The sequence below is a fragment of the Trichomonas vaginalis genome, chromosome I, assembly GCF_026262505.1.
Source record: "Trichomonas vaginalis G3 chromosome I, whole genome shotgun sequence".
Taxonomy (NCBI): Eukaryota; Parabasalia; order Trichomonadida; family Trichomonadidae; genus Trichomonas; species Trichomonas vaginalis.
Window position 1 is genome coordinate 2,420,928 of NC_067203.1, and position 21,177 is coordinate 2,442,104.

Genomic DNA, 21,177 nt, shown 5'->3' on the forward strand with positions numbered 1-21,177 from the left:
CCCTAATACATAACATTCATACTTTATATTTTTAGCTCTGAGTTCTCTTGTAAGCTGTTGCATTTAATATTTTCTAAAAAGTCAACTTCAACAGTCATTCGCACTGGTGCCTTCAGTTCTACAGGCTCTCCTTGAAAGTCAACAAGTCTGAATTGCATGTCTTTCAAATTATGAGGACTAATGCGAACCCATTTACCTAAATGAGTTGCTATGACAGGAACGTTTGGAATGAACATTGAATTGACTGCATAACAGAAGGATTTATATTCTACTGAACCTGAACTTTACTATTAACTCCTGAAATACCTGTGACATTAGCTATTTTAGACTCAATGTATAAACAATTGCCATAACATACGTATGGAACAGATTTCATCTCAATCGTTTTGTCAACACTTTTCAAAGGAAATGTTATATGGTATGCTCCTAAAAGAAGTTGAACTCTATGACTCATTCGTGTTATCTTGAACTCTTTCTTGCTACTGAACTTCAATGTTCCTCAGAAGAGAGTTCGACATCTATGTTGTCAATAGTTTCTTCATTTATGAGAGTATCTATGACTCCAGCAATTTTATCTATTCTATACTCTGCTCTGTTAGGAAATGTTATAAAACTTCTTTTGTCATCTATTTCAATCTCTATGAAATCTGTTTCGTCAGTTATAACGAATGAAGCAATAGTATTAAAGTCAACAACTCTGAAAGCAAGCGCTTCATTCTGAAGACCTAAGTTTGTTTGTAGCTTTACTGTCCCGTATTCGTTTGGGTCTGTACTTTGCAAATAGAACAACATTTTATTCTCATTAAAATATGACTATTGCTGCATATGCGTATGAAACAAATGAAGCAAGAAGAGCACATGAACTAGTAAACGAAAACTCAACTTTAACCATTGAAGGCAATGATTTAGTCATTGACGATGGAAAAACTAAAAAAGTCATTGATTTCGATACTTTTAACACTTATGACCCATTCATTACAACAAGCAAGGTTCCCATCATAAATGATGGAACGGTGCAATATATAAATTCTACAGTAGATGCCTCATTAGTGAAAGTATTAAATGTTCTCATTGAATTGTTAAAGAGCTTTCGATTTGACGACAACATTAAATGCCTAAAGAATTTAGTCATGAATGAGAAACAAATTCTCGGCGTTGCTGGTAGCAGTAATGATGTACACCTTATGACATTAGAATATTATAACGAACATAAAGATGAACTGAAAGGAGAGAAGGGTGACACCGGACCACAAGGAATACAAGGACCACAAGGAATACAAGGACCACAAGGAATACAAGGAATACAAGGACCTCAAGGCGAAAACGGTTTGGATGGAAAGGATGGAAAAACTGCTAAATCATGGATATGGGACCTTATAAATACTGGTTTAACAGCTGCTTCATATGGAGTTCTTCAATACCAAATCGGAAAGATATGGGCAGTACTTGGTGAAGAAGCTTTAGATGACGTTAAAAATGCTTTGAACTTCATTTCAAATGGTTCGGATACTATTAAAACTTTATCTGGTTGGATGCAAGAAACAAGGAGTCAAATAGATACTGTAAGACGTATAGCAAACAATGCACGTACGGGATTGGATACTTTACGAGAAGCACAAAATACACTAAAGGAAGCAAATGATATTCTTGGCTCAGTATCAGACATGCATGAAGATTGGCTTAAAGGTATTGACAAATCTTTTAAAAAATCACAGTCGTCTATTGCTGACTACAAGAAAAGTATAGATTTTTTACATAGTGCTATGGACGTACATGATGGAAGCATAAGGAACTTACTTAATGCTAAAATAACTTACCAGGAACTATTAAAGCATTTATAAAGTCCTTTGTAAAACCCGGTGCTCTAACATTTAGGTCTTTGAGAGCAAGAGCATTGAAGTCAAGAGATGCAAAACTCCAGAAGAACCACCAAAACCAACAGCTAATGAAATATTGTTCGAATATTTTCCAAGGTACTCTGTTCTCATTGCATACATTCAAGAAATACTTAAGAAAGCAGACTTGACTTTAGGAGATGATGAAAGTTCTGTATATCTTTCGTTCCAGTTTCAATAGCAGAACTTTTGAGACAGATATGCTTAATGTATGACAACATCTCTGATTTCACAAGATATGATGACGACCATGACCCCGAACACGGTGAAGAAGAAGTTTTACAAACATCCATTAAGACAGGAAAGGTTTTAACTCAAAGTCTCATTATTGACACCAAAGATGGCGAAGTGGACGTTCTTCAAGAGCTGAAGAAAAATACTTCTTCGGGAGGTGGTGGTAGGCATGAACTTGAAATAAATGAGATAGAAGAGAAATTAGCCGAAAAAGCAGATAAAGAACATAAACACAATATCTCCGATATAAATGAACTTCAAGCTACATTAAATAGTAAAGCAGATAAAAATGAACTTGACGCAATGAACAAAGTTTTGAAATCTCATAAACACAATATCTCCGATATAAATGAACTTCAAGCTACATTAAATAGTAAAGCAGATAAAAACCATGTTCATTATATAACTTCAGACGAACAGATTATAACGGACTACCATGGATATTTAACACGAAGTGATGAAGCGAAGACAAAAAATGTTAATGAAAGAAGATATAAATACATTCGTGCTAAAGGTTATGACATAAGCTGTACTGTACAGTATGATGTAGCTAAAGCACCAGAAGCATTTGGTTATACCGGTGAAATTTATGCCTCTACTTTCAATGTTAACGGTGTATTAGTTGAACCAAGATTTACTTTGAGAGTTAAGTCAAAAATAACGTTTGAAGATGCTATTAAAAGTAAAGCTGACAAAGTTGAACTCGAAGCAATGAACAAAGTTTTGAATCTCATAAACACAATATCTCCGATATAAATGAACTTCAAGCTACATTAAATAGTAAAGCTGACAAAATCATACACATAACTCCTTCTCAACTGTTAGAGCAGACGACATAATATTGAACTATACCTTGGTTCAAGTGCACCTTTAGAGAATCCAAGTACAAGCGTAAAAGATACACTAAACTCCTTAAATAACAAATGTATAAATATCAAAAGGTCATGTCAGAAACTTTGAAACATATGAACTACCAGCAATGTTAGATAAAAAAGCAGACAAGAACCATACATGATTTCTTCACAACTGTTGCTATAGAAAGTATTGAAGGAACGGTTGAAGGAACTGGTGGGGATGCATTATATTGTAAACCTCCTAACTTTCCACAAGGTTTAACATCGGATGACGACATAACGACGATGAGAAACATTAGATGTAAAGATGTTTATGTCATGAAGGATGAACATAATATTAAATTCACTGCTCAGATTTATATGACAAGAAAGCAGACAAAACAGAGCTTCAAACATTAAAGACTCAGATTCTTCAAACATTATATCCTATAGGCTCTATTTATACTTCAATGAACTCAACAAATCAGCAACAGTTTTAGGTTTTGGTACATGGCAGCAGATTGTAGACAAATTCTTATACTGTGCTAACTCTTCAAAGCAAACAGGAGGTTCGAAGAAAATTACTGAAGCAAACTTCCACCGCACACTCATACAGGAACTACAAACACAACAGGTAGTCATTCACATTCAATAACAAAAAGAGGTTATACAAATCTTGCAGCAGGTTCGGATAGACAGGGAATGCATAGATATGATATTTCAAGTGACCCAGTAGATTCAAGCGCAGGTATTTTCTGTGGAACCGCAGGAAATCATGCCCATACTTTCACAACAAATCCAACAGGCTTGGGTGCAGATTACATGCCACCATTTGTGACTGTATTTGCATGGTACCGCGTTCAATGAACGCGCTTGAGCCTAGAATAAAATCTTTAACTTTACATAAATGAGCTTGAAAGAAGTATTCGAACAACATCCATGGAGGTCATTTAAGAAGTTCAATGAAGCTGCAAAGAGTTGGGGATTTACTAACAGAGCTGAAGTGAAAAGGTTCTTTGACAAAAATGTTGTACATCAAACAAAAATAAACCCTTACGACTACTTTTTACCAATTTACTCCAACACTGACGCATACCAATTTGACACTCTCATTCAAAGCAGAAAAGGAGGACATAAACCATTCCTCATCTTCATTAATGTTAACACTCGTAAAGCTTTTGCGTATATAATGAAAAATAAAGGAACTCGTGAAGTGTTAAGAGTTTTACAAAAGTTTGTAGCAGAACATAACCCAAGTACTTTAACATCAGACCAAGACAGTGCATACCTCAGCAATGAAATCACAGAATTTCTCATTAAGCATAACATAACTCACTACACTACTGAAGACCATAACCATAACATACTCGGCATCATAAACCGCTTCATAAGGACGCTCAGAGATTTAAACAAGAGCGAGACTTTACCGAAGAAACAATGAAACATTTTCTCGAAGTATATAATTCCTCAACCATTCTACAACAGGACATACACCAAATTCAATGACACAACAACAAGAAGAAAAGTATATACAAAAGAAACGAAGCAAACACAAAATATCAGAAATTCAACACAATTTACCCTCATTCCTGGAACAAAAGTTCGTGTAGTTCTTGACGACAAACCGTTGACAAAGAAACGTTTAAGGTTAAGTCGAAATTATTATATCGTAGACTCTACGCAAGGTAATGGATATCTTATAAAAGCTGCTGACGACTCTATTGCGTTTTATCCTCGTCATAAATTAGTCGAAAGTAGTAATGGCAAACTTGCTGAAACCATTGACGAAGCAAAGCGAGGAGTGGTTATTGAAATACTTGACTACAACATAAACGATGACACTTATAAAGTAAGATATGAAGGAGGTGTTGAAGATGTTATACCATCTAAGAACTTGAGAGAGTCAAAGCCAACACATCTGGGACCATTAGAGCGGGAGTACTGGAAAGACAAAAATATGCCAGAAAGAATAAGAAAATTCTTCTAAACTTTTTCATTAGATGTAAATCAGACAAAATATATTTTAGGTGAAGAGGTGAGATCTCACCTGTTTTCTAACATGGTCTAAAACACACAAAACTCATGAATTTTGTGTGTTTTCAGCATTATTTTTTTGCATTATGACACGAAGTGAACTTTTGCACTTCGTCAAAAACTCATGAATTTTGTGTGTTTTCAGCATTATTTTTTTGCATTATGACACGAAGTGAACTTTTGCACTTCGTCAAAAACTCATGAATTTTGTGTGTTTTCAGCATTATTTTTTTGCATTATGACACGAAGTGAACTTTTGCACTTCGTCAAAAACTCATGAATTTTGTGTGTTTTCAGCATTATTTTTTTGCATTATGACACGAAGTGAACTTTTGCACTTCGTCAAAAACTCATGAATTCTCATGAATTTCCTTAAGATAGAAAAAATAAAAAATAATGTTTATGTTAGAATGTTAGATCTAACACGTTTTCTAACCTCATTTCTAACATGGTCTAAAACTCTCGAAAATCATGAATTTTTGACATTTCCTTATGAAAGAAAAATAACGCTAATTTTTTCTAAGAAAAATTTTTATTTTGTATGTAAAGACATATATGTCAAACATTGAGTTTGAAACAGTTAGAAAGATAGACAATGACACCAAAGTGGTTAGAATAGGTGATTTAAACGTAAGATACTCAAAGAAATACAACAAATATTCTTTGTCAGACATTATAACACCATCTGGAAAGAAAACAAACGACTGGGTTAGAAATGCTTCAACTCAGAAAATTTTGACAAGAAATCCTGAGCTTATGATATCAGTAGCATTTCATGGAACAAGAGCATATCTCATTGACAAAAGTCTTATACCAATAGTTTTGTTATGGATTGACCCAGTTGTTGGATATAACTTCATAACTTATGGTTCATTCGACTCAGAACGTTGCAGTGAAGGCTTACTTTACATCGTTCAGAAACCGAAGGACTTCAATACAAAGAGATATAAGATAGGAAGAACATATAATATAACTCAAAGATATGACTCTACAGTCAATAGAGTCAAGGTTGTGTTCGTTAATGATATGAGAGCTGCAGAAACAGAACTACTTGAAAAGTTTGAGAAAAGGTATGGTGCTCCCATGAAAGGTAAAGAAACGTTTGAAGTAGATGAGATAGATAAAGCTATAAAATTATTTGACGAAGTTGCTGAAAAATACATGTAAAGCGTTTATTTTTGGTCTTTTGTGAAAATTCATGAAATTTGGTCATTTTTCACCAAAAATAATGTTTAGGTGAAGAGGTGAGATCTCACCTGTTTTTTCACCTGTTTTTTCACCCCCGTGAATTTTCATGAATTTCCTTAAGACAGAAAAAATAAAGTTAGTTTTATTTTTATTTATTTTTTTATTTTGTATAAAAGATATGATTTCAACAATCGGCACAACAACAATTCAAACAACAACAGCACCAAACTCGTTAGTCATGAATCCTACGTCAATGTTAGTAGAGATGAAAAACTTCATTCCTTCTTCATTTACTTTCGAAACAGAAATACAAAGAATAAAGCAAGAACTTTTAACAAGTAATTTAGACTGTACCGCACAGGATGAAGAAAATGAAGAATATCTTTATGAAATGCAGGACATTATTGACCATTTACCCAAATTGCCTGAAATCCAACAGCAAAAACTAACTATTCCTGAATTCGACGAAATTGAAGTTAAAGTTACTGATTCAGTAGAAATAAAGAAGTTCATACGTAAAGTAAATTATGAATTCCTTGGTTTTCATTGCAACCATAAAGTTATGGACAAAGATTGCGACATGGTTTATAAAAACATTTCTGACATATATAAATCTGAGGAGTTTAAGACTTACGATAACTTTGTTTCATTAGTTGCAAAATGTGTTTGGGAAATAAGAGATAAAGATAGAAGAGGCAAAGTATGGAACGAACAAATAAGACCCGCTATGTTTGAGATGAAGAGAGCAATTGACGCTTTAGTTGTTTTAGCTGGTTTTATTTCAATGTATAACGCAAAAATGAACCCGCAATGTTCAAAATGTAAAGCAGGAATAAGAAAATATAACTACTCAGTCAAAGAGATAGAACGTATGCGAAACGACTATGCAGACTTAAAGAAAGAAGCAGAAAAGCCAGCAGAAGATAAAATGGACATGTTAGCATTTCTGAACAAAAACTATCCAACAGCAGAAGATTTCCTTCTGTCTGACGTCAAGAAGAAGTATAAAGAAACCTTCGGTATTGTTAAAACTTTTGACATACTGACAGAAGAAATAGAAGCTACGAAATTGTTTAGGATTTCAAATATACATCGTACAATTCATGTAAAACGCTTGTGAAAAAAGAGGTGAAAAAAGAGGTGAAAAAACAGGTGAGATCTCACCTCTTCACCTCAATTATATTTTTGGTCAAAGCTTCCACGAGAGAAAAGATTCCTCATTCGCTAAGGATTCCAAAAATGAAAAAATCATTGATTTCGGCTGAGAAAAACAGCAAAACCCTTCTTCCACGGGAACAAAGAAATAAAGAAGAAATAAAGTAAATTTTTTATTTATTCCCGTGGAAGATAGAGCACTTTTATGACACTTTTTATTCACGACAAACAAGACAAACAAAGAAAATAAGAAAATACGGCGCTGTCGCGGTTCGAACCACAGACCCTAACCCCATAACACCACCTTAGACCACTGTGCTACGTAGCCTGTCGACATAAGATTTTATAAATTGCATATTTGACGTAAATTTATTTCCATCTGGCTTCCCACCGCATAAGATATTCATACGTGTTTGTAAGACATTCATTAAACTTCTTTTCTATTGCATCTAATCTTGCGTTATTTTTTTCAATAACTTGTCTGTATTCTTCATCATCTCCAGCAGTGTTTGGGTCTTCACGTTTAAAATATTCATTGTTAACCAATTTTTTATCTACAAATTTTATTAGTGTTTGATTACTTTGTTATGATAACGGTCATATTCTTTCAATACGTAAGTGAAGACAAAATGCGTCGTACCTTCAATCTTAAAGCTTAAAGAACTTTCAACACAGTTTTGAGGGTCTGTCAGTGCGTCAATGAGATAGTATTCGAAGTCAGTCAATAATCTTTTTAAAGTCATTTCATACAGGATAAAATTTAATGTTGTGAAGAAATAGTGTTTATCTCAGAAAAAATAACGCTAATTTTATTTTTATTTATTTTTTATTTTGTATGTAAAGACAGTAATGTCAACATTAGAGAACACAACAGTTGCTATCGTTCATGAAGCCATAAATGAAGAATACGAGTACATACAATATAACAAACAACTTCGCCTCATTCGTTCGGTCAAAGATGACATGTACCAAATGCAAAGTATAATGAATGCTCTTCGTTCTACAAAGCAAGCATATCATTGGTTTGAAAACCAACAGACAAAAGAACTTTTAGAAGAATTTCCTCATATGATTGCTTCCCTCGGAAAACCGAGAGAAGAGATTCCGTACGAAAATCGCAAGAATTTGGCTCCTGGTTTGAAAGGTTATTATGTTCATAGACTTTAGTAAACCTGTAGCAATGTGGGCTTCACCTCGTTATGCTTGTTATATTTTCATGATGTTAGATGAACTATATAAAGCAGAACGTGGAGAGATGGAAAAGAAACTTCAAGCAAAAGATGAAGTCATTGAATCCAAAGACAAAAGCATACAGAAAAGAATACCGCGTTCAGTACCAAAAGGAAAGGAAAAGAGTTATAAGTATATGATATATACTGAAGAGATGGAAAATGAAGAAGATAAAGATATGGTTATGTTGCATTTAGTGAGAAGAAACAACAAGAGCTTTTATGACTTAGCTAAGATATATAAATCTGACAGAAACTGGTTCTATCGTGAAAACTTACCGATTTCAATGACACCGAATGAGCAAATAAAGGAAATTGTCAAAATACTCTTCCTCAAACACACTATGACATCAAAGGTTGCACAATACTTACATTCAAAGAAGACTTACCATTACTGAAGGAAAAAATAACAGAATATTTCGATAACTTCAAAGAGGAAGAATAAAAAATCTAAGCTAATTTTATTTTTTTTATAAAATTTTATCTCATATGAAAGAACATGAATTTAGAATATTCGGAACTCATGACAGAAGAAGAGAACGAACAACATGTAAAAGATTATGCAAAATTTCTGAAGACATACAAAGCATTTAAACAATATCTAAATGCTTCTAAAGATTATGCAAAATTTCTGAAGGTATATAAAGCTTATGAAAAAGCGTATGAAAAGTTTATACATTGGGGAATTGTTGTAAAATATCGATATGAAGACTAACCAAAAATATTTTTTGCTTAAATAGCTTCAGGGTCTATTTCTTCAACCATTTCACTTCCTTCGTCAATGTCAATAGAAGCTTCTTCAACCTTTGGTAAGAATTTCTGTATAACATTTTTGTTCGTTATTGTCTTCAGAGATGAAGGATAATATTTCACATTTGTTTCACCCTTCTTATATTCTTTCTGTTCGGAAAGATTTAAAGCAATACTGAAGAAGTCAATGTTAGAGTTCTTTATGACAGTATAATGAGTATCTTTGACATTCACGAAGAAACTCTTTTGTTTCAAAACTACTGCTAACTCTTGTGAAGTATAACGTTTGCGGTCAATGACGATAGCTAATGGTCTGACATACTGACCAACTTAGATTCTTTCACAAACTTCTTGTTAAAGATAACATTAACATTTGAAGCATTATTGAACTCATTCTTGATGGCATTAGCGAGAGCATTGTATGAAAAGAACTTGCAATCTTGCATGTGTTTCATTATAATAAAAATATTAAATTATTTTGAAAAATAACTTAAAAAATCTAATCTAATTTTTTCAAAAAATATTTTTTATTTCCTACTAAAGATGTATCGGAAGTTGTCTAAGTTAGAACACTCGGAAATAAACAACTTCTTACAGAAGCTAACATAGATGTTGCAAAGCATTACGCAACAAACAAAAAAGCACTCGCTGACATCCTCAATGACTATAATGGTGCAATAAGTTATGATAGAATTCATGAGTTCATAAAGCCGCAACGCGGCGAGGACGAAGTCCATGCAAGAGCATTTCCTTTAAATGACATTGCTATTGACTTATATCATAGACGTTCAGTACCTCATGAAGTAAGAAGAGATGTTTGACATAACAAATGCAAACGTTGGTGAAACACGAAAGAGAGACGACACACTGAAACAACAGAGAAGAGAGATGTTTAAGAGCGCTATAGAACAAGTTCGCAAAGCTAACGATGTCATTCGTTCCATTGACGACAAACCAAAAGAAGGTGAGAGATGGTTAAAGAAAGATGAAGAGAATAGGAAGAGAAATGTGAAGTCAGGCAATAGACTCATTGACTTTAACATCGAAGCTTTAGATGAACCAAACAGAGACTACTTACACAAACATTTCGGTAAGGTTTTCATGAGACTCTTAGAGAAGATTAAAATAAACTCACAACAGAGATGGATGGTATGTTATAAACTTGGTGGAAAGTATGAATGTTCTACGTTAAACCTCAATAATATTGGAACATTACTACATCAGCTCTTGAAGGAGAACTTTATATCAGAGATAGAAGCAAATGCTGCAGGTATTGTTGAAATGCACTATGACTTCTTCTTGACAAACATAAAGAATCTTACCGAAATAAAGATTATGATTTAACAGAATATGAAGGCTTAACGATGTCAGATGTAAAGAAAGGCAAACCAAAAAAGAGACCATATAGAGATGAAAGCACACTGACAAATGACCAGAAAGCCATTTTGGAAGCTCTTAAGCAAACAGGAAACCCAGCACTTATAGAAAGCTTTTGGAAAGATAATGGTGAAAAGAAGTTTTATAAGAAGAGAAGCGGTCAGTTCTGGAAGTATCTTTGCACATTACCTATAAATCTTGAGCGCTACCAAATCTTCAATGAACTGAACAAAAGAACTGCAACACTTATGACAGAAGACAATTGTTTCGTTTATGCTTGCATTCAGGCTGGAGTAAATGAAGAAACTATTGACCACATGAGAGAAGTCATTCGTGTTAGAGACTTTCCTCAAAGTAAAGTACAAGAAATTTCTGACGCAACAGGTATAGCATTTAATGTTACCATTGGTTATTTCAATGACTCAAGACATAATGAAATAAAGAGATACATACCAAAAGAATGTGAAACTGCTCGAACTATTGACTTACTTCTTGTTGAAGACCACTACATGCTAAATGAAAGACTTCCAATGACAACATACTTCATTCGAAACTATAAAGAAATTCTCAAAGCTTGTGGTGGAATGAACATTGAGAAACAGATGAAGATTTATACAAAGAGAGAAGATAAATATGTAGTTCGCATGGATAGAACTACACCGCTATGGGATGTTATGAAAACATTGTGGGAGTGCAAATATTTCGAACCTATTTCTTATGGAGAACTTTTCACATATACGACTGACTTATATAAACAGAACCTTGCACCATTTAAAGATTTGACATATGCTCCAAAGTATTGTGTACAACTGAAGAAGAAAGCAGAGTCAAAAGAAGTAAATAAAGCTAAATGTAAGTTCATTCCTGAGCACGTTTTCTTTGCTGACTTTGAGTGTAGTACGGATGGCTTTCATAAAGCTTTTAACATCTGTTACGACAGTGAAGATGGTTCAGTGAGTGAAAGCATTTGGGGTCAGAACTGTGCAACAGAATTTTTGGAGCGACTTCCTGACAAGAGTTTAATATATTTCCATAACCTCAGCTATGATATAAACTTCATCTTAAGACACATGACAGAAGTGAAAGGAACTCCCATCATTAAAGGTTCACGAACAATGCAAATAACTGGCTTATATAAAGGACGGGCAATTATTATAAAAGACTCTTACAGTGTTATAAATAAGAAGCTTAAACTATTTCCTGCTATGTTTAACTTACAAACAGGACCGAAAGAAGTATTTCCATACAACTACTACAGCAGTGTTTTGTTAGCAAATGACAACAGAACTGGTGTCATTTCTGAAGCATGTAAGTTTATCCAGGATGCAGATACATTCATGAAGAACATAGATTCCATCAAAGGTTGCAGAATAGATGAAAACCATTTCGACTTAGAAAAATATAGCACGTTTTACTGCAAACAAGATGTAAGAATTTTAAGAGAAGGTTTTGTTAAGTTCCGCAATGACATATTGAAAGAGTTTGATTTAAACGTATATGACTACGTTAGTATTTGTTCTATTGCTAACAAATTGTTTGAGAACAGAGTGTACTTCCCGAATGGAAATCTTTATGACCTCTCAAATAAACCAAGAGAATTTATTTCACGCTGTATTCAAGGTGGAAGATGTATGCTGTCAGATAACATTAAACAAAAGAGCGAAAAGAAACTCATTGCTGACTTCGACGCTGTTTCATTATATCCATCCGCTATAGCAAGATTGTATACTTTAGAAGGAATTCCAAAAGTATTGAAGGATGAGATGTTAAGCACAGAGTATCTCATGAGACATTTATTCGATGACGACCAAAAGGAACCCATTGGTGAAAAGTTTATGTCAGGCTTCTTTGTTCTCATTAAGATAACAGAGATTGGAATACATAGACACTTTCCTTTAATAGTTTGTGACCCTGACTAAATCCAGAACTTAACGTTCCCAGAAGTTCAAACACTTGCTGTTTAATGTATGTTGACCATATAACATTACAAGACCTCATAAAATATCAAGGTGTCAAATGTGAAGTGTTGCAAGGATACTATTACGATGGAAACAGAGATATTAGAATAAGAGATGAAGTAAAGAAGTTGTTTGAGTTAAGGTTAAAGTATAAGAAAGAAGGAAATCCTTTGCAAGAAAATATAAAGCTCATTCTGAACAGTATTTATGGCAAAACTATTCTATCTCCTATTGAGTCAAAAATAACCATAGTAAATGACAAAGATGCTATAAGATATGCCATCAGAAACTACAACCATATAGTGAAGTTCGAAGGTTTGGATGGTTCAGATAAAACTATTTTCAAGCTAACGAAAAGCATTTGCAGACACTTTAACTTCTGTCCACTTGGTGTTAATATTCTATCTATGTCGAAGAGAATAATGTGTGAAGTATTCTGTACTGCTGAAGATATGGGACTTCAAATATTTTACCAGGACTGTGATAGCATGCATATTTTCAATGAAGACATACCAAAGCTTGCAGCAGAGTTTAAGAAGAGATACGGTCGCGAACTTATAGGAAAGAACCTTGGTCAGTTCCATTCTGACTTCGCAGAAATAACACCTGGAAAACAAAGTTTAGCATACAAGTCAATATTTTGTGGAAAGAAGACCTACATAGACTTACTCACTAACGATTTAAATGAAGTTGCATTCCATGCACGTTGTAAAGGTGTAAAACAAGACGTTCTTGCTTTAACAGCAAATGAAATGTTTCCTGAAGCTATACAATGCTATTACAATGAAGATAAGAACATTCACATACCTGTTGGAACATATGACAAAGACTCTGAGTTCAGTTTAATGAAACTTTACAAAGCACTTTATGACGGTCAAGAGATTGGATTTGACTTATGTAAGTCTGCTACACCTGCATTTGAAGAGAAGTTTAACTTTTCTATTCAGACTAAGACTTCATTCATAAGAAAGCTTAAGTTCTGAGGTCATGAATGAGAAAAATAATGAGGTCATTTATTTTTGTCAGCAATGAGGTCATTCGTGATAAAAATAAAACTAGCGGCAAGGGCGAAGCCCATGTGGTCATTTACAATACAGCTCTTGTAGAGTTTAAGAGTTGTGCTTCAATGTAGAGACAGTCCTTATGGTCTGGAGGTAAGAACACTGGGCAGTTATGGTCATGAGTGGAGAACATGTCTATCCAAAACTCACGATTGAAGCCAGTTAATTTATAGTATTTAGGGTTAGGAAGTGGTGAAGTTCTTGTATGACCAATGAACTCATTTTCAACTCCCTTACTTAAGTTTGAATATAATATAGCTTGCTTTCTATCCCAAATGCCAGGTGTTACAATCTTTGAAAATTCATTTTTCCTCGGAAGCATTGCATCATAATTGAAAACATTCTTGAAATCTTCATTGGGTTCAGAGATTTGAAACCTTATACGTAATGGATTTTCTTTCTCTTTAGCTACTTCATTGAATGGTGAATATATAACAAACTGACAGTCATGAGTTCCATCTTCATTTTCATTAAATTCATAATGAAAGTCTATAAGTTGTGGCTGACTACCTTCTTCTTTCAGTTGTGCAAGAAACTCACGTAAAGGCTGTAAAGTTTGTACTTCAATGTTGAACTTTTTCTCGAACATCTCATTAAATGAAATCATACATTGCAACAATGTTGTATCGTCTTTAAAGTATTTGTATATGTGAATGTTTTGGGCGCTTAAAGACTGTTCGTCATTTTCTATCTCGACTTGAAGTATAAAGTCAACCTTTCTGAAAGCACGTGTTATATACATAGATGTTATGCCAATGTACTTCTCTTCATTTATGTTCACAATCCAGTCTGTTGGAAACTTAAACGTTACTCTGTTCCCCTTTATTTTGACGTCAGGGTTTTCACTACTGAACGCAACAGATAAAGGTATTTGTCTATACATTTAATTCGGATAAAAATAAACCATTTACTCTTTCTTTGCTTCAGCTTCTTTAGCTTTTGCTTCAGCTTCTTCTCTAGCTTTTTTCGCCAGTAGGTAATCAGAGTAAAGATGGTAAAATATACGTAAGAAAAAGAAAGGTTCCATTAGCGAATGCAGAAAGCGACAACATTAAGGTGCATGGCAAGGGTGAAGTCCACGAAGCCCATATAAAACCTTCTATTCAAACTGAAAAGTCAATAGAACCAGAAGAAAAGAAGCCAGATGTTCTTTCAATAACGAACCAAGAGCTTATTGCAAAGTTCGTGAATTTCATTGAAAAACAAACCGAGTCAAAGAACCCTGACCCGCCAGTGAAAGAAGTTGAGACAAAAGAGAATGTACAGTTCATTGAAAATGTCAAGAAACAACTTCCACCACGAATGCCAAGAAGAAGAGTGAGAATAATGAAGTAAATAGATATTTTTATCCGAAGTAAATACATGCAGAACGAACAGCTAAACGAATTTACTCCAGCAGAGCATATTCATCAGATTCGCTCATATTTCGATATCATAGACAATGCAGTTCAAATTGGTGACACTAATAGAAAATATTCTGACGCAAAGATTCCATCACAACCTGGAACTGCTAAAGATAACACATGGGTAACATTCAATCTCTCACCTCCTGGTGAAAATATGTTGGACCTTTACAATACATTCATTACGTATAAAATGGAAGGTCAATTTATTGTAGATAAAGAAATTGGTTCAGGTTCCAATAAAACAAACCCACCAGGATTTTGGATTGGTTTCGATGACGCTTTCTATGCAGTTGCTGGATATCAAATCCTTGCAAATGGTCGTATCGTATATTCTCAAGACAACGCAAGAGAAGAAGCATATATAACTTCAAACTCACAAACTACCGAACAAATAAAGAAAGTAGATGTTTTCTCAAAGACTCGACATGAAGATGTATGGAGTCATTCGGGAACAGGGCAGAACAGGACAAATTGTTAGGGCCGATTACAGCAGGAAAATCATTTGATTTTAAGCTTCGTTTAAGAATTCCTGTTAGAAGATTCCTTCCATTAGAAGCTATTCGATTTATTCCAGCTTTTGCAGGAAACATTCAGCTTAAAGTAAAGTTCAGTAGCGACGCCTTACAATGCACATCTATATCTGTAAATGATATCATTGCTTTCAATCCAACTCTTAAAGTTGCATTTGCTTCAGATTCAAATCCACCGACAAATAAATTTGTTCCATGGAATGAACCATTCACTATGATAACGAAGTCAGTAGAAGCTAGTGGAACAGTTACTATTACAACTGTAACCCAGCAACTATTTCGAACAAAGATGGATTTTAATGAATGTTTCATTCATCCAAAGTCATTCTCTTTAGACCCTAACATTTATACAGAACTTGTAGAACATTATACAAACGAGGCTTTATGTTTTCCTGTTAAAGTTATGGATTGGATTCCTATGGACGGTTCATTCTCAAAGAATACAGATAGTTCAAGTGCAACATTTACAGCAGCTTATACGCCTATTAATGTTAAAAGTATTTGGGCACTATTTAGAAAGAAAGACAACTATTATGTTAATTTTGAGAACCCTAAGTTTAAATATTTTCAGCTTTCCATGGGAGCTTATGGAAATATGCCTGCAGAACCTGAAAAATCATATGGACCTGTATTTTATGAAATGGTTGCGAACGCTTGCAATACAAACAATGATATGATAGGATTTAATGAAGATGTTATGAGGTCATTGGTGGATGATGGTAGTGTGGAACATAAATGGGATAGCTATGACAACACACATTTCTTATGTGGTTTTCCAACAGAAGTGGACTTTTGCTTCCAGCAAGGTCAACCATCTACTGCTCCAATAACATACAAATTGTCTGTTAAAGGACCTATTGAACTAGCAACTGAAAACGTACCAAAGCCACTTATTGGATTTATGAGGGATTGTTGCTTTGCAATACAAGTAAGACAGTCAGGCATACCAATAATAAGACTTGACGACTATAACTTAGCAACTGACGACGGTGAGGAATAAAGGATGAACGTTTATTTTTAAAGCTTATAAATGAGTTCTTCATCAAGCTCTCGTGAACCTTCACCATCTATGAAACAAACTTTACCAAACGATTATGGAGCACCTATTGAATATTTCTTACGAGCTGCACAATGGCAAAGAGCAGTCTCACCAAGGTTAGGTGTTCCACCAGCTCCTGTCAAAAATAGCATTTGGTCAAGTCCTTATATAAAATATGGTCTCCCACTAGGTTTGCTAGCTACAGCAGGAGCAGTTATGATGTTGAAAAGAAATAAAGCAAATGTTGTAAATAATACTGAAGTAGCTGAAGTTAAACAAACTCCAACACCTTCGCCAAAACCAACGCCTTCACAAACAACACCTTCAATGACTCCTGAACCTATGGAAGTACAAACTCCTGTTCAAAAGTCAACTCCTAAACCGACTCCAACATTTAAACCAGAACCTACTCCTCAAATAAATCGTAAAACTCCTGCGTTTCCTTACTGAAAAAATAACGTTATTTTTATTTAATATTAAAATTTATTTGATTGAAATGACAACTAAAGTCACTGAAGCAATGAAACAAAAGTTTTTGGTAGAATACATTAAATCAGGAACTATTCCAGAAGGTTTTTACATTCATACTATGAAGGATGGTAGAGTTCAGTTTAGAAAGATAAAGCAACCATTAGATAAAGAAGGAATTTTGAGAAAGATTAAACTTCATGAGGACAACATTGCTGAACTTAGGAAGAAGTTAGAAGAGTTGGAGAAAGGAAGAGAGTTATAAAGCAATGAATTCAAGTGGGTGAAAAAAGAGGTGAGAAAACAGGTGAGATCTCACCACTTCACCTAAATTTATTTTTGTGCTATGTTTTCATACGTGTGAGGGTGGTGATATCATTTATTTTTAAGTTCATTTTTTATTTTATTTTTATATAAATGACGAAAACTATTGAGATAACAAACTACAACGGTCATGAGTTCAAGAATTTGTTCTTCGTTCCTCGTGAAAATACATTCTATCAGATACGAGGGAGAAAGGGTAAAGTTAGTTTGAGCGTTTATGACAACAAACATAATGGGAGATATATAAAAGCAATAGATACAAATGGTAAGCGTGTTTCATTAGCTTTGTCAAAACTTACTAACATTTATTTTGACAGTGACTTTGACTCTGACGATTGGAGTGACAGCAGCGATACTGAAGAATATGAACTATTGTGTGAAGCACAGCAATGGGAAGCGCTGCAATACTTTTGTAAATGAGAACATTAGTGGGAACGTTAGTGAGAACGTTTATTTTTTCATTAGTGAAGTCGTTAGTGAAGTCATTAGTGAAGTCATTTATGTGTCAGATGGTTTTGTAAATATTTAAGGTTAAGTTGGGTAAGGTGGAACGCAGTGCCGCCGTACCCAAGTTAACCATACTAACTCACCTCCTGGTGAAAATATGTTGGACCTTTACAATACATTCATTACGTATAAAATGGAAGGTCAATTTATTGCAGATAAAGAAATTGGTTCAGGTTCCAATAAAACAAACCCACCAGGATTTTGGATTGGTTTCGATGACGCTTTCTATGCAGTTGCTGGATATCAAATCCTTGCAAATGGTCGTATCGTATATTCTCAAGACAACGCAAGAGAAGAAGCATATATAACTTCAAACTCACAAACTACCGAACAAATAAAGAAAGTAGATGTTTTCTCAAAGACTCGACATAAAGATGTATGGAGTCATTCGGGAACATGCAGAACAGGACAAATTGTTAGTGGTCCAATTACAGCAGGAAAATCATTTGATTTTAAGCTTCGTTTAAGAATTCCTGTTAGAAGATTCCTTCCATTAGAAGCTATTCGATTTATTCCAGCTTTTGCAGGAAACATTCAGCTTAAAGTAAAGTTCAGTAGCGACGCCTTACAATGCACATCTATATCTGTAAATGATATCATTGCTTTCAATCCAACTCTTAAAGTTGCATTTGCTTCAGATTCAAATCCACCGACAAATAAATTTGTTCCATGGAATGAACCATTCACTATGATAACGAAGTCAGTAGAAGCTAGTGGAACAGTTACTATTACAACTGTAACCCAGCAACTATTTCGAACAAAGATGGATTTTAATGAATGTTTCATTCATCCAAAGTCATTCTCTTTAGACCCTAACATTTATACAGAACTTGTAGAACATTATACAAACGAGGCTTTATGTTTTCCTGTTAAAGTTATGGATTGGATTCCTATGGACGGTTCATTCTCAAAGAATACAGATAGTTCAAGTGCAACATTTACAGCAGCTTATACGCCTATTAATGTTAAAAGTATTTGGGCACTATTTAGAAAGAAAGACAACTATTATGTTAATTTTGAGAACCCTAAGTTTAAATATTTTCAGCTTTCCATGGGAGCTTATGGAAATATGCCTGCAGAACCTGAAAAATCATATGGACCTGTATTTTATGAAATGGTTGCGAACGCTTGCAATACAAACAATGATATGATAGGATTTAATGAAGATGTTATGAGTCATTGGTGGATGATGGTAGTGTGGAACATAAATGGGATAGCTATGACAACACACATTTCTTATGTGGTTTTCCAACAGAAGTGGACTTTTGCTTCCAGCAAGGTCAACCATCTACTGCTCCAATAACATACAAATTGTCTGTTAAAGGACCTATTGAACTAGCAACTGAAAACGTACCAAAGCCACTTATTGGATTTATGAGGGATTGTTGCTTTGCAATACAAGTAAGACAGTCAGGCATACCAATAATAAGACTTGACGACTATAACTTAGCAACTGACGACGGTGAGGAATAAAGGATGAACGTTTATTTTTAAAGCTTATAAATGAGTTCTTCATCAAGCTCTCGTGAACCTTCACCATCTATGAAACAAACTTTACCAAACGATTATGGAGCACCTATTGAATATTTCTTACGAGCTGCACAATGGCAAAGAGCAGTCTCACCAAGGTTAGGTGTTCCACCAGCTCCTGTCAAAAATAGCATTTGGTCAAGTCCTTATATAAAATATGGTCTCCCACTAGGTTTGCTAGCTACAGCAGGAGCAGTTATGATGTTGAAAAGAAATAAAGCAAATGTTGTAAATAATACTGAAGTAGCTGAAGTTAAACAAACTCCAACACCTTCGCCAAAACCAACGCCTTCACAAACAACACCTTCAATGACTCCTGAACCTATGGAAGTACAAACTCCTGTTCAAAAGTCAACTCCTAAACCGACTCCAACATTTAAACCAGAACCTACTCCTCAAATAAATCGTAAAACTCCTGCGTTTCCTTACTGAAAAAATAACGTTATTTTTATTTAATATTAAAATTTTTATTTGATTGAAATGACAAATAAAGTCACTGAAGCAATGAAACAAAAGTTTTTGGTAGAATACATTAAATCAGGAACTATTCCAGAAGGTTTTTACATTCATACTATGAAGGATGGTAGAGTTCAGTTTAGAAAGATAAAGCAACCATTAGATAAAGAAGGAATTTTGAGAAAGATTAAACTTCATGAGGACAACATTGCTGAACTTAGGAAGAAGTTAGAAGAGTTGGAGAAAGGAAGAGAGTTATAAAGCAATGAATTCAAGTGGGTGAAAAAAGAGGTGAGAAAACAGGTGAGATCTCACCACTTCACCTAAATTTATTTTTGTGCTATGTTTTCATACGTGTGAGGGTGGTGATATCATTTATTTTTAAGTTCATTTTTTATTTTATTTTTATATAAATGACGAAAACTATTGAGATAACAAACTACAACGGTCATGAGTTCAAGAATTTGTTCTTCGTTCCTCGTGAAAATACATTCTATCAGATACGAGGGAGAAAGGGTAAAGTTAGTTTGAGCGTTTATGACAACAAACATAATGGGAGATATATAAAAGCAATAGATACAAATGGTAAGCGTGTTTCATTAGCTTTGTCAAAACTTACTAACATTTATTTTGACAGTGACTTTGACTCTGACGATTGGAGTGACAGCAGCGATACTGAAGAATATGAACTATTGTGTGAAGCACAGCAATGGGAAGCGCTGCAATACTTTTGTAAATGAGAACATTAGTGGGAACGTTAGTGAGAACGTTTATTTTTTCATTAGTGAAGTCGTTAGTGAAGTCATTAGTGAAGTCATTTATGTGTCAGATGGTTTTGTAAATATTTAAGGTTAAGTTGGGTAAGGTGGAACGCAGTGCCGCCGTACCCAAGTTAACCATACTAACTCACCTCCTGGTGAAAATATGTTGGACCTTTACAATACATTCATTACGTATAAAATGGAAGGTCAATTTATTGCAGATAAAGAAATTGGTTCAGGTTCCAATAAAACAAACCCACCAGGATTTTGGATTGGTTTCGATGACGCTTTCTATGCAGTTGCTGGATATCAAATCCTTGCAAATGGTCGTATCGTATATTCTCAAGACAACGCAAGAGAAGAAGCATATATAACTTCAAACTCACAAACTACCGAACAAATAAAGAAAGTAGATGTTTTCTCAAAGACTCGACATAAAGAT

The 21,177-nt window shown here is 34.3% G+C and overlaps 12 protein-coding genes and 2 pseudogenes across 14 annotated transcripts, besides 2 other annotated features; 12 read left to right on the forward strand and 2 right to left on the reverse strand.

The window, feature by feature from the left end:
• Nucleotides 1-20,721: part of a mobile genetic element that runs on past the window's edge.
• Nucleotides 1-21,177: part of a mobile genetic element that runs on past both edges of the window.
• Nucleotides 24-236, reverse strand: TVAGG3_0915000 (uncharacterized protein; the record flags this gene model as incomplete). Its single annotated transcript, XM_051251965.1, has 1 exon — nt 24-236. One exon carries the CDS (start codon nt 234-236, stop codon nt 24-26), a length of 213 nt encoding a protein of 70 aa, XP_051077539.1.
• On the forward strand, nt 810-1,841 carry TVAGG3_0915010 (organellar and viral DNA polymerase type B; the record flags this gene model as incomplete). The annotated part of the gene is made up of 1 exon (XM_051251966.1): nt 810-1,841. The coding sequence occupies one exon, from the start codon at nt 810-812 to the stop codon at nt 1,839-1,841; it is 1,032 nt and encodes a 343-aa protein (XP_051077540.1).
• Nucleotides 5,753-6,163, forward strand: TVAGG3_0915020 (organellar and viral DNA polymerase type B; the record flags this gene model as incomplete). The annotated part of the gene is made up of 1 exon (XM_001295808.2): nt 5,753-6,163. The coding sequence occupies one exon, from the start codon at nt 5,753-5,755 to the stop codon at nt 6,161-6,163; it is 411 nt and encodes a 136-aa protein (XP_001295809.2).
• Nucleotides 6,747-7,304, forward strand: TVAGG3_0915030 (organellar and viral DNA polymerase type B; the record flags this gene model as incomplete). The annotated part of the gene is made up of 1 exon (XM_001295807.2): nt 6,747-7,304. One exon carries the CDS (start codon nt 6,747-6,749, stop codon nt 7,302-7,304), a length of 558 nt encoding a protein of 185 aa, XP_001295808.2.
• Nucleotides 8,559-8,877, forward strand: TVAGG3_0915040 (uncharacterized protein; the record flags this gene model as incomplete). Its single annotated transcript, XM_051251967.1, has 1 exon — nt 8,559-8,877. A coding segment is annotated over one exon (319 nt), but the record flags the coding sequence as incomplete, so codon positions are not given.
• On the forward strand, nt 11,901-13,084 carry TVAGG3_0915050 (annotated as a pseudogene). The gene has a single exon. A coding segment is annotated over exon 1 (1,184 nt).
• TVAGG3_0915060 (organellar and viral DNA polymerase type B) lies at nt 13,142-13,636 on the forward strand (the record flags this gene model as incomplete). The annotated part of the gene is made up of 1 exon (XM_001285881.1): nt 13,142-13,636. The coding sequence occupies one exon, from the start codon at nt 13,142-13,144 to the stop codon at nt 13,634-13,636; it is 495 nt and encodes a 164-aa protein (XP_001285882.1).
• Nucleotides 13,740-14,303, reverse strand: TVAGG3_0915070 (uncharacterized protein; the record flags this gene model as incomplete). The annotated part of the gene is made up of 1 exon (XM_001285880.1): nt 13,740-14,303. The coding sequence occupies one exon, from the start codon at nt 14,301-14,303 to the stop codon at nt 13,740-13,742; it is 564 nt and encodes a 187-aa protein (XP_001285881.1).
• Nucleotides 16,291-16,650, forward strand: TVAGG3_0915080 (uncharacterized protein; the record flags this gene model as incomplete). The annotated part of the gene is made up of 1 exon (XM_051251968.1): nt 16,291-16,650. One exon carries the CDS (start codon nt 16,291-16,293, stop codon nt 16,648-16,650), a length of 360 nt encoding a protein of 119 aa, XP_051077542.1.
• Nucleotides 16,681-17,139, forward strand: TVAGG3_0915090 (repellent protein 1 family; the record flags this gene model as incomplete). The annotated part of the gene is made up of 1 exon (XM_001283052.2): nt 16,681-17,139. One exon carries the CDS (start codon nt 16,681-16,683, stop codon nt 17,137-17,139), a length of 459 nt encoding a protein of 152 aa, XP_001283053.2.
• TVAGG3_0915100 (uncharacterized protein) lies at nt 18,122-18,610 on the forward strand (the record flags this gene model as incomplete). Its single annotated transcript, XM_051251969.1, has 1 exon — nt 18,122-18,610. A coding segment is annotated over one exon (489 nt), but the record flags the coding sequence as incomplete, so codon positions are not given.
• TVAGG3_0915110 lies at nt 18,658-19,461 on the forward strand (annotated as a pseudogene). Its single transcript has one exon. A coding segment is annotated over exon 1 (804 nt).
• On the forward strand, nt 19,531-19,950 carry TVAGG3_0915120 (repellent protein 1 family; the record flags this gene model as incomplete). The annotated part of the gene is made up of 1 exon (XM_001279403.2): nt 19,531-19,950. One exon carries the CDS (start codon nt 19,531-19,533, stop codon nt 19,948-19,950), a length of 420 nt encoding a protein of 139 aa, XP_001279404.2.
• On the forward strand, nt 19,999-20,235 carry TVAGG3_0915130 (uncharacterized protein; the record flags this gene model as incomplete). The annotated part of the gene is made up of 1 exon (XM_001279404.2): nt 19,999-20,235. The coding sequence occupies one exon, from the start codon at nt 19,999-20,001 to the stop codon at nt 20,233-20,235; it is 237 nt and encodes a 78-aa protein (XP_001279405.2).